Here is a 12,039-nt window from a genome sequence, read left to right as displayed (position 1 = left end):
TCAGTGTCCAGACAGAATGATGGGGGTGGAGACGCTCCTTCGGGTCTACTGGGCTGAGGCCATTTAGGGCTTTAAAGGTCAGCACCAACACTTTGAATTGTGCTTGGAAATGTACTGGGAGCCAATCTTTCAGGACCAGTGTTATGTGGTCTCAGTGGCCGCTCCCAGTCACCAGTCTAGCTGCCACTAGATGTGCCCAAATGAGAAATACTTGAAGAATACTTGAAGAAAAATCAACATGATTAGAATAAGGTACGGTAATAACAACAACAACAACAACAACAACAACAACAACAACAACAACAACAATTTATTATTTATACCCTGCCCATCTGGCTGGGCTTCCCCAGCCACTCTGGGCGGCTTCCAAAAGAATATTAAAATACTATAATACATCAAACATTAAAAGCTTCCCGAAACAGGGCTGCCTTCAGATGTCTTCTAAAAGCCTGGTAGTTGTTGTTCTCTTTGACATCTGGGGGGAGTTCCCCCGGGCGCGCAAGGCTTGCGGACACCAGCGGGAAGCACGGGGCGTCCTCCGGAGGGTTTGCTGCTGCCCGCAAACCTTGCGCGCCCAGGGGAACTCCCGCCGGGCGCGCAAGGCTTGCAGATAGCTTCCTGAAGCCTGGAGAGCGAGAGGGGTCGGTGCGCACCGACGCCTCTCACTCTCCAGGCTTCAGCGAAAGCCTGCATTCGCCCCATAGGACGCACACAGATTTCCCCTTCATTTTTGGAGGGGAAAAAGTGCGTCCTATAGGGTGAAAAATACGGTATGTCTTTAAGAAATGTGGTTTATTTTACACACATTTACACCTAACAGCCTTCAATGGAGGGGCTGCAGAACACCACACCCTAAGAGAGGTTCTCCTTGCTGCTCTCTAACTTCAGCAAGCTTGGGTCCAAAACAAGCAGCCAGTCTCTTGGTGCAGCGTCTCCCAGCCAGCACACAGGGAGTTCTGCCCTGGTCCCCCAGTCAAAACCTCTTTCTCAAATGCCACAACTTTTCCTTCCGCCTGTGTCACCACGCACTGTGCACCTGGAATTCCCCCTCCCAGCTTGCATCCTCAAACACTGATAATCCTGAACGTGGGAGGAGGGACTCACACTCCTTTGCTCACCAGCACAGGGTAATTGTTTATGCCAGTCACTGCTTATCTTCTTTTCTACAAGATGATGGTTCTCTCTAAGAGAATCCTGGCCAAGAAACTGATTCAGCCTGCATTTTTATGTTGCTAAGCTGTCTTGCACCTGGGTGAAAACTTCAGGCATTTAGTAATCTCCTACAATTTTTAGAGGGACGCGGGTGGCGCTGTGGGTTAAACCACAGAGCCTAGGACTTGCCGATCAGAAGGTTGGTGGTTCGAATCCCCACGAGGGGGTGAGCTCCCGTTGCTCGGTCCCTGCTCCTGCCAACCTAGCAGTTCGAAAGCACGTCAAAGTGCAAGTAGATAAATAGGTACCGCTCCGGCGGGAAGGTAAACGGCGTTTCCGTGCGCTGCTCTGGTTTGCCAGAAGCGACTTAGTCAGGGGTCCCTTTACCTTTACCTTACAATTTTTGGGGTGGGGTTGGGGTGGGGATCTGGTTCCTAGGACTTTTAGGAGACTCTGCCCCCTGCAAACTCATAACACTAGTGTGAACTCCCCTCCAGCTTGGAAATCTTGAGGCTTTCATAGTCCCTGTAATTGATCCCTTTTCACCAACCCTTACTGAAAAGTGAAGTATGTGCTGATTTTGACATATTAGATAAGGAGCAAACGTAGATATGGAACTAATAACCCCCTGTGTTAATCTATCCATTAGTTATACTGTTGGATCGGTTCAAGAGAACAATGACCAAGTATGGAAGTTCCAGCGCTACTTTCTGATTCAAGAGTACTGCAACCGCTTAACTATACCATTTCCTTTTGTCATCTTTGCCTATATCTACATGGTGATGAGGAAACTTTTAAAATGCTGCTGTAAAAATGAATGTAAACAGCCATCAATTTGTTGTAAGTAATGCAGTATTTTGCACAGTAACTATTTATGGGAGGAAGGCTAGGAGTCACGGAAGTGTATGAAGGCTTCTCAGACAATTGTTTGTCCAATGTTGCACTTTCATTTTGAGAGTTACTACATCTGGAAGGGTCCCCATGTAAAAATGGCCCTTCATTGGAACGAAGTATGGAGTGCTAAAGAGAAAACGAGCTAAAGAGAAAACTGGTTTCCAATACAGTGGTACCTTGGTTCTCAAACGCCTTGGTACTCAAACACATTGGTTCCCAAATGCCAAAAACCCAGAAGTAAGTGTTCCGGTTTTCGAACGTATTTCAGAAACTGAACGTCTGATTCCGCTGTCAGCTATTGTTTCCAGGGCACATGCCCCAATCAGAAGCTGAGAACATTTCGGGAGTCAAACAGGCTTCCGGAACCGATTAAGTTTGGCACATTTGTTTTTGCTATTTATTTTGCGTTTTTCTTTTTGAGGCTTTTTCAGTTCATTTGTTTTTGTGACTGTGTGGAACCCAGTTCAGCTACTGATAGATTGATTGTGTGACTGCGGAAATGGATAAAAGCCCCCCATCCATACAATGACTATCATCAGTGCAGGTAAGATTTTTTTATTATTATTTTTATCATCTACAATACTGTCTTATTTATTTTATAGTCCAGTACATATATTATTGCTTTCATTTTATGGATCAATGGTATTGTTAGATAGTAAAATTCATGTTACCGTAAATTGCTGTTTTAGGGGTTGCAATACTTTCTATGGGAATGTGTACCTTGGTTTTGGAATGCTTTGGTTTTGGAACGGACTTCTGGAACGGATTGAATTTGAGAGCCAAGGTACCACTGTACTGGGTTAAGCTAAGACACACTTAGCTGAACTCAATAGGACTTTTTCTGGTCTTTCTTCTGAATTGGGCTGTAATATCATCAGATCTTCTGAAACAAACTGAGGTTACTGTTTTAGCTGCATTCAATAGCTCTTTGTCTGCTTTGTCAATAAATATGCCCATGTTCCAATTTTGTGTGGATTTTATATCTTGAAGGTTCAAAAAATGAAGATAATGAAACGCTGGCATGGGAAGCTGTCATGAAAGAAAATTATCTAGTAAAAATCAATATCAAGGCTAATGACTCATCAGAAGAGTATGTTTTCTTGCTTTCTTTGTCTTTCCCATCTAATCAAACTTCAGAGCCTATATTTTATTCTGAAACCCATACTGGAGAGCTTGCAGTGCTTCCTGTTCTTAAAGACTTCTCAATTGATTCATATATATTGGCTTTCCATTTAAGAATGAACAGTTAGAAGAGCTCTGGTGCTAATAATACAAGCCAACTTGTAAAGATTCCAAAATATGGCTATAGAAGTTAACTGTGTCCAACATTTTAAAAATAGCATAGGTAATTAACCCCAAAGCCACCAGTGCAATAATGAAAGTATATTTTAAGTAACAGCACTAGAATGCAACAAAACTAGATTTGAAATGAGTAGCTTTAGTTTTTATTTTAAACTCTATCTCATTTATGTATAATGTAGGGCTTCAACCTGATTTAAGAAATTTTAATCAATTAATTGTACAAGGCTATTAACTGATTAAATTTACAAATAGGTAAAACAAGAAGCACGGGTACTTTGTTTTTTAGACAATGCGGCAACATCTTAGAAGAAGCATCCTTGGCATGCAAAGAGGGAGAGGGAGTAAGGACTCTCCTAAGGATTACATTAGGGACGCGGGTGGCACTGTGGTCTAAACCTCTGAGCCCAGGGCTTGCCGATCAGAAGGTTGGCGGTTCGAATCCCCGCGACGGGGTGAGCTCCTGTTGCTCAGTCCCAGCTCCTGCCAACCTAGCAGTTCAAAAGCACATCAAAGTGCAAGTAGATAAATAGGTACCGCTCTGGCGGGAAGGTAAACGGGGTTTCCGTGCACTGCTCTGGTTCACCAGAAGCGACTTAGTCACACTGGCCACATGACCCGGAAGCTGTACGCCGGCTTCCTCGGCCAATAAAGCAAGAAGAGCGCTGCAGCCCCAGAGTCAGTCACGACTGGACCTAATGGTCAGGGGTCCCTTTACCTTTAAGGATTACATTATAGGTTACATGGCTACATCTATAAGAGCCAACTCCTAGGGGCTTTGGGGGCTTTGGGGGCTTTGGGCCCCAGTAAAATATTTGAGGGGGGCTGCTCCCCAGTTGATGGGCCTTGCTAGTCAAATGGTGTGTATGCACCACGTCATGTGATTGATTATGCGGGGATTATGATTGTGTCACACACAAATATTTTATTGAGGTTGGCACCCCTGGCTAGATTTGTGTCTCTAGTTAAGACATCCATAAATCAAAGCTTCATTCCTGATGGTTATGTTTCCTTTCACAGAATGGCCCAGCGATTTAGACAACTGGATATGAAGGTACATTATCATTATTAATAATAATATTTGTAGTATGGGGAAAACTTATTGTTTTGTTTATATGTTGTTGAAAACTACTGTATTTATGCAAATCTAATGCACCATCAAATCTAATGCACACCTCAACTTTCAGAACCTTGAAACCAAAAAAGTATTTGCTGGTGAATGTAAATGCAGTATCAAATCTAACGCACACCCTAATTTCCCCAATGTAATTTGGCCAAAAAAGGTGCACATTACATTTCAGTAAATATGGCAATAAAAATAATAACGGTAATGGCAGTAATACGCAGCCTTCCAGTATAAACCCATGAAGCTCTCAAATGAATTGGGTATTTACAAATGATTTAGAAATTTTTGTGGCTGAGTCAAGAATTAAAGTATGTCCTTAGAAGAAAAGCACAGATAGAAATTCCTTGTTACATTATAGATCTAATCATCCCAAACATCTCCGTGATAACCTTCCCTTAGGTGGTTTCTAAAACTAAAACGCAATTCATCGGACCCAAAAGACTTTAAAGTCCGTTCTAATTTGCTTTCTGCATCCTTAATACAACAAGGTTATCCGAACTCTGTAATAACATCTGCCATTCTAAAAACACAATTAAGAAAGAGATCGACCCTTCTTACATCTGGTTCACATGTAAAGACTAGATCTTCACGTATTTATGCTTCCCTAGAATACAACCATATGACTTGAAATTGAGAAAATTATTAGACGCCATTGGCATAAGGACATCCCTGGGTGTGAGAATATCCCCCTTTTTGCCAAACGACACACTAAGTCATTTAAAGATATATTGGTGCATACGGATTTAGACTCTGTGAAAGGATTCTGTGGAACTGCAACAACCTTTCGTGTGGATTGTTGGACACTATGAACAGACAGGTGGAATAGACATTTTCACATACATTTCACATACCTTATTCATAAACTGATTAGAGAATGAACTGATCCACTGGGTCTTCTACTTTTTCCGTTGAACTTTATGAGCTACTTCTGTTGAAATCAACAATTCAATACAATGAATAATATATGTTATTTTTTCAAACGTACAGCTGGTTACGTCTTGTGTGTTTACTGAATGTTTCACATAACCAGAAGTTTGTTGTTTTTCCCCTAAAAATCACTGCAACCCCCACCCTCCCTGCCCACATGACCTGCGTTGCTGTGTGTAAGAGAAACCTGGTGGACAAGCAGTGGCAAGGACAGGCCCATCTGCTTCATCCAACCAAGTCTCTGTCACACATGCCAGGTCAAGTCCTCCATCCACGATCAAGTCATGGACGGCAGTGGTCTTGTGAATCATTGACCTGGCATTGCACAGCAGCACCTTCAGGTCATGTGGATCTCCCTTGGTGATTCCTGTATCCTTCCGGTCACGACCAGACCCGGAGGCAGGAATAGTCTTCAAACAACGGCTAAACATCCCTCCTCGGTAATGACATGGTCTGGTCTTAGCATAAGACCGGGCACCCCAGTGGATCCCCCCCACTGTGGAACCTGCCACAGCCATTCTGTTGGCTGAGACCCACTCCCCGGCAGCCTTGACCCTCTCCCCTTAAGAACCAAATACAAACTACAGTGGTACCCCGCAAGACGAATGCCTCGCAAGACGGAAAACCCGCAAGACGAAAGGGTTTTCTGTTTCGGAGGCGCTTCGCAAGACGAATTTCCCTATGGGCTTGCTTCGCAAGACGAAAGCCCATAGGGAAATCTCCGGGGACCTGTTTTAAATTGCTGGCGGTCAGGAGCAAAGACTTTCGCCCACAGCCGGCCTTCAGAAGAGGTCCTGGACCTTCTGAAGGCCGGCGGGGGGCAAAAGTCTTTGCTCCCCCCCGCCGGCCTTCCCGGGACAGCGGAGACTTCTCCGCTGCCCCGGGCGATCTTAAAATGCTGGCGGGCGGGAGCGAAGCGTTCGCTGCCGACCCCCAGCATTTTAAAATCTCCCCGGGACAGCAGAGAAGTCCCGCCCCGCTCGGGATGGCGGCGCAGAGCTGTCTGCCATCCCGGGATCAGCGCAGCTCTGCGCGACCATCAGGAGCCGGGGGCGAAGCCCGCCCCGCTACAGATGGCCGCGCAAAGCTGCCTGCAGTCCCGGGACTGCAGGCAGATCTGCGCCACCATCCCGAGCGGGGCGCTAAGTCCCGCCCCACTCGGGATGGCGGCGCAGAGCTGTCTGCCATCCCGGGATCAGCGCAGCTCTGCGCGGCCATCGGGAGCCGGGGGCGAAGCCCGCCCCGCTACAGATGGCCGCGCAAAGCTGCCTGCAGTCCCGGGACTGCAGGCAGATCTGTGCCGCCATCCCGAGCGGGGCGCTAAGTCCCGCCCCGCTCTGGATGCCAGCGCAGAGCTGTCTGCTGTCCCGGGACTGCAGGCAGATCTGTGCCGCCATCCCGAGCGGGGCGCTAAGTCCCGCCCCGCTCTGGATGCCAGCGCAGAGCTGTCTGCCGTCCCGGGACTGCAGGCAGATCTGTGCCGCCATCCCGAGCGGGGCACTAAGTCCCGCCCCGCTCTGGATGCCGGCGCAGAGCTGTCTGCCATCCCGGGACTGCAGGCAGATGTGTGCCGCCATCCCGAGCGGGGCGCTAAGTCCCGCCCCGCTCTGGATGCCGGCGCAGAGCTGTCTGCCGTCCTGGGACTGCCATCCCGAGCGGGGCTAAGTCCCGCCCCGCTCTGGATGGCGGTGCAGATCTGCCTGCCGTCCCGGGATCAGCGAAGCGTTCGCTGCTGACCCCCAGCATTTTAAAATCTCCCCGTGTCCCGGTGAGATTTTAAAATGCTGGGGGTCGGCAGCGAAGCCCTTGTTCCCCCCCAGCCCCCCCAGCCTTCAGAAGCCCTTGTTCCCCCCCCCCAGCCTTCAGAAGAGGTCGGGGGACAGACTGTCCCCGGACCTGGTCTGAAGGCGGTTTCCCTAGGAACGCATTAATTGATTTTCAATGCATTCCTATGGGAAACCGTGCTTCGCAAGACGAAAAACTCGCAAGAAGAAAAAACTTGCGGAACGAATTAATTTCGTCTTGCGAGGCACCACTGTATATAAAACAATAGAAACTAATTTAAAAACAACAACAATTCAGTTACAGTGGTGCCCCGCAAGACGAATGCCTCGCAAGACGAAAAACTCGCTAGACAAAAGGGTTTTCCGTTCTTTGAGTCGTTCCGCAAGACGAATTTCCCTATGGGCTTGCTTCGCAAGACGAAACGTCTTGCGAGTTCTTGCGAGTTTGTTTCCTTTTTCTTAAAGCCGCTAAGCCGTTAATAGCCGCTAAGCCGCTAATAGCCGTGCTTCACAAGACGAAAAAAACGCAAGACGAAGAGACTCGCGGAACGGATTAATTTCGTCTTGCGAGGCACCACTGTATATTAAAAATTAAATTAACCCCCAGCCCCTACTAAACATTAATCCCTCCCCCAACAGAGCAAAAACCAAACGATAAACCAAAATTTAAAACACCGTAAATTAAAACTATTAGAAATCATTTAAATGCAGTTGCTGGACTATTAATTATTGTAAACTGCCCTGCAATCCTCAGGTGAAGGGTGATTAAGGAATTTGGGAAATAACAACAACAACAACAACAACAACAACAACAACAACAACAATAATAACCCAACATTTTAAGCTGTTATGGTGGCCCTGCTCTTAAAAAGCGATGCATCTGTGAGGGTGGCAGTTGTGAGAAGCAATGGCAGGTCTTGCCATCTGTCTTCCACTAAAGAAATAGGAGCAAGTCAGGACAGTGTCATTCCTCACTTGAATTCAGAGGACAACTGCAAAAATGTAAGCTTCATTTTGGTGCACTCAGATTGCATTACCAGCAAGTTATTTTATGGTGTATGCCTGCAAACTAGAAAGTATTAGCTGAGTTACTGGAATCTGCTACTTAGTGGGTTAGTTTAAGGCTGAGCTTATAGACAGTTCTATGCAGTCTCTTCTACTAGTCAGGAGACAAATCCTGCGCTTGAATTGTAACAATGATTGCCATCGCCTTATAATTCCATGCGCTTGTTACCCTCTCATAAGATGCTTTTTGTTTGTTTGTTTTTAATTTGAAGCTGAATGATCTGAAAGGTCTTCTGAAAGATTTTGCAAACAAACTCAGATGAAAGCTTCCTGGATTGAAGAAGAAACTTCTCCCAGCAGCACAAGCTTGCGCAGAAGTGGAACGTTACTGAATAAGCAACAGCTTAAGTGCTAAATCTGGTACAAAAGGGAAGAAAGAGACTTCATTACATTCCACCTTCCTGTTTTGATCAAGAAAATTAACTCTTCAATACAATCATTAGTTGTTATATGTAACTTACAGTACTGAAGCTTCCTGAGCCTAGGTGTTGATTATAGACAAATATTTGTCTAAGCTTAAGCTTGCAGAAATTATCACACCATCCCCTGATTTCTTCTGAACAATTACTGGAGTGCAGAGCAGCTACAGATGACCCACTACCCCTGCAGTTAGATAATTGTGTAAGGGCACATTCAAGTTTGAGGTCTTTCCGACTTCCTGTAATCCTAACACTCTGAACTTTTGTCTGTGGCAAGATACATCATTTGGAATGATACTGCTCACCACTGAGTAACCATAATTCACCTACTCCTTGTCTCTGGGGGTGCTGAGCTAAACTTCAAGGTCTGAGGAGGAACTTTCAGGGAAGCCAGAGCTCCAAAATTAAGTTTACAAGTACAGTGGTACCTCGGGTTAAGTACTTACCGTAATTCGTTCTGGAGGTCTGTACTTAACCTGAAACTGTTCTTAACCTGAAGCACCACTTTAGTTAATGGGGTCTCCCGCTGCCGCCGCGCCGCCAGAGCACGATTTCTGTTCTCATCCTGAAGCAAAGTTCTTAACCTGAGGTACTATTTCTGGGTTAGCTGAGTCTGTAACCTGAAGCGTTTGTAACCTGAAGTGTATGTAACCCGAGGCACCACTGTAGTGATGTGATGTCGCTCAGTTTTGAAACTGGTGGTTTAGAAACAACTAGTTAAGAAATGGCTGGATTTCCTACATAAGGTTATTTGTAAGGATCACCGCAGTTGATTCTGTCTCTCATTTCCCCCAGCTAGTAGAACACACTCTGCATGAGCTCAGGGGTGGGGAACCTCAGTTCCAGGGGCCCAAGGCAGCCCTCTTGGCCTCTATCTGGCCCTTGGGACTCCCCCCGGGCCACAGCCCTCTCCACCTTAGCTAGGCTCCTCCTTGAAGTGTTTTTGCCTCTGATGTGCTCTTCCTTTCCTGAATGGAGGAGAGAGGAGTGTGTGAGAGAGGTTGTGTAGAAGCTAATTTAGTGTACTTTCATTGGGCCCGCCTTTGTTTCTGGTCCGGCCCACCACTAGCATGTGGCTCCTGGGAGGAGAAGGGGATTCTTGGTCCCCCACTCCTGCTGATAAATGAATTTGAAGGTGCATTCCGCTTAGTGAGCAGTGTTAAGTTGTGGGTGAACATATCAGACGACGCAGCGATTCTTCAAACAGCTCTTGTTTATTCACAGGCCAGAACAGAACTGAACTGAAGGGTTCAGCCAGCCTGCTTATATAGAGCTCAACTAGAACGCAACAGTAACCATTTTCTGTAACTATCCAATCACTGAACATCACTTTCAATCCCTTATTTGCATAAGTGGACCTGAGTGAAAACTATCTACAGTATCTCCCTGCTGGCCCAGGGTGAGAACTTCAGTACATAACAGGCAGATTGTAAAAAAATAGAGTTAAATGATATGTAAAATGTTACATTTTCATGGGAAAAGGTCCATAGCTCTCCAGGGCCACCCTTCCCACTTAATCAATCTTGTTGGGACCTTGTGAACAACGCCAAGCAGCTGCTTTCATTCATTCACTTCTGTCACTTCCCACTTGACACAGTCACTCTGGTTGCATTTCAGAGCAAGTTACTGGAATGTTGCTTTTCCTTGGAAACAAGGGGATTGTTACAAATTGGTGTCCCCTGTTGTTCACCTCTGATTTGGTTTCTCATTCTTTATGTTGACATACATCATATTCTGGGATTTCTGATGCCAGTCACCAAATCTTCTGCACATCTTGTCATTTGTTCTGATCTCCTTGTAGGATGTGCTAACATACAAATGGGGGCTGCCACTTCCACACAAATCTCTGTATTGTAGCTTTCTTGCCTTTGTCTACTTCTGAACCATGTGAATAAGACCATGACCACCCTGCCTCACAAGGCCGTCGGGCTTCTGAAACATAGAGGAGAACTAGCAGGACTCTTCTGGCAGATCTCAGTGATTCTGCTAAGGTGGTCCAAGTTATGGTGGAGCCAAATCAAAATGTTTATTCGGCTTTACGCCCATCATGAAACACAACACAACAAAACAAATCAAAACAAATCAAATCAAATCAAATAAAACAGCGGACTCGTACAAGCCACAAGTAGTATAACACAGTTCTCAACTCACAAGGACAGATATTAGCCATTCATAAGAAAAGTTTAAGATTAAGATTAAAAAAAAATTTTAGGCACTACACTAAAATCAATATCTGATGTCATTATAGAAAATTCTTATAACTATCAATAATCAGCTAACATTCCATTCCGTCTCTTGTACGAGAGGACGGCTGTTAGGAATTTAGCAACCTGTAGGGTAATATAAGGATCCACATCTTGAAGAACCCAGGCCAGCTGTAGGTCTACTGATTTGTCAGCCATAGGCTGGATTATGGAGTTTAGTATACTAGCACGGGCTGAACTGTACAAAGGGCAGATAAACATAACATGATGTAGAGATTCAGATGTTTTCATTTCACACGCACACATTGAAGGGACTTGGCCCTTAGTGAATCTATGTCTCAGCACGTTTGTTGGAAAGACATTAAACCTAGCTCTAATGAAGGCATATCGGTGAGACGCGGCCGTAAGCGATGTTAAGTAGGACGGAGCGCGGTAGATAGGGGTTATGCCGAAATTTAGCGGCGAGCAGACTCCACCAAGTTGTTCAGGACATTGTATGTTAATATAAAAAGCTGGAATCTGACCTGGTAGCATATGGGCAGCCAGCACAGATTGTTTAGCAGAGGTGTTACATGTTGCCTGCCATCTGCCCCCATCAACAATCTACCCACTGCATTCTGCATTAGCTGGAGCTTCCAGAGCCAAGGGCAGCCCCACATAAAACCACAGCAGTAGTCAAGATTTCTGGCACTGAGGTTACAATACTTGTCCTATCTAGCTAGTAGTAGACAAGAAAAACTGGGGGAAACAATTTAAAAATTGCAGTGTGTGCAGAAGAAGTTGGACAACAAAATAAACTGTTTAGTTTTCTTATGTTTGTCTCTATAGAAGATGTATCTACTGCTGCATATAATCGTGTTTTGATGTAGTCTGTCTGTGAAAGTGGTATATCACCATGTTTAGTAGGTCAGAACGGATTTATAAAAATCTTAAATTAACAGCTGCTTTCTGTCATTATTTGCCTAACTGGTAAGTGTACTTTTGACAATAAAGAGTTAAGTCCATGCCTGTTAGCACCATGACACTTTATTACAAGTTCCTGCTAAGTAATTGTAAACCTGTGGCAGAGGCAAGTTTTTTCAGCCCAGGAGATCACCAAGCATTCTCATATGAGTATTATTAAAAGGTATATAGAGGATGGCTAATGGGACATCTGAATTTATTATTGG

The 12,039-nt window shown here is 45.3% G+C and overlaps 1 protein-coding gene across 2 annotated transcripts in view; it reads left to right on the top strand.

Annotated features, from left to right (window-relative positions):
• Window positions 1-11,808, top strand: part of TRPM8 (transient receptor potential cation channel subfamily M member 8) — a 77,709-nt gene extending 65,901 nt beyond the window's left edge. The window contains exons 23-26 of one of the 2 annotated variants that reach the window (XM_077918559.1): window positions 1,802-1,992; window positions 3,037-3,136; window positions 4,366-4,399; window positions 8,460-11,808. In XM_077918559.1, coding sequence (XP_077774685.1) covers window positions 1,802-1,992; window positions 3,037-3,136; window positions 4,366-4,399; window positions 8,460-8,510 — 376 coding nt within the window. In that variant the 3' untranslated portion in view covers window positions 8,511-11,808. Of the gene's footprint in view, window positions 1-1,801; window positions 1,993-2,467; window positions 2,591-3,036; window positions 3,143-4,365; window positions 4,400-8,459 lie in introns of those variants that run through there. The other variant, XR_013390584.1, reaches the window with a different exon arrangement.
• Window positions 11,809-12,039: the final 231 nt, after the last annotated feature.

Source organism: Podarcis muralis, chromosome 1 (assembly GCF_964188315.1).
Source record: "Podarcis muralis chromosome 1, rPodMur119.hap1.1, whole genome shotgun sequence".
NCBI classification, from domain to species: domain Eukaryota; kingdom Metazoa; phylum Chordata; class Lepidosauria; order Squamata; family Lacertidae; genus Podarcis; species Podarcis muralis.
The sequence above is the reverse complement of the archived record's forward strand: the minus strand, read 5'-3'. Positions and strand labels throughout refer to the sequence as shown.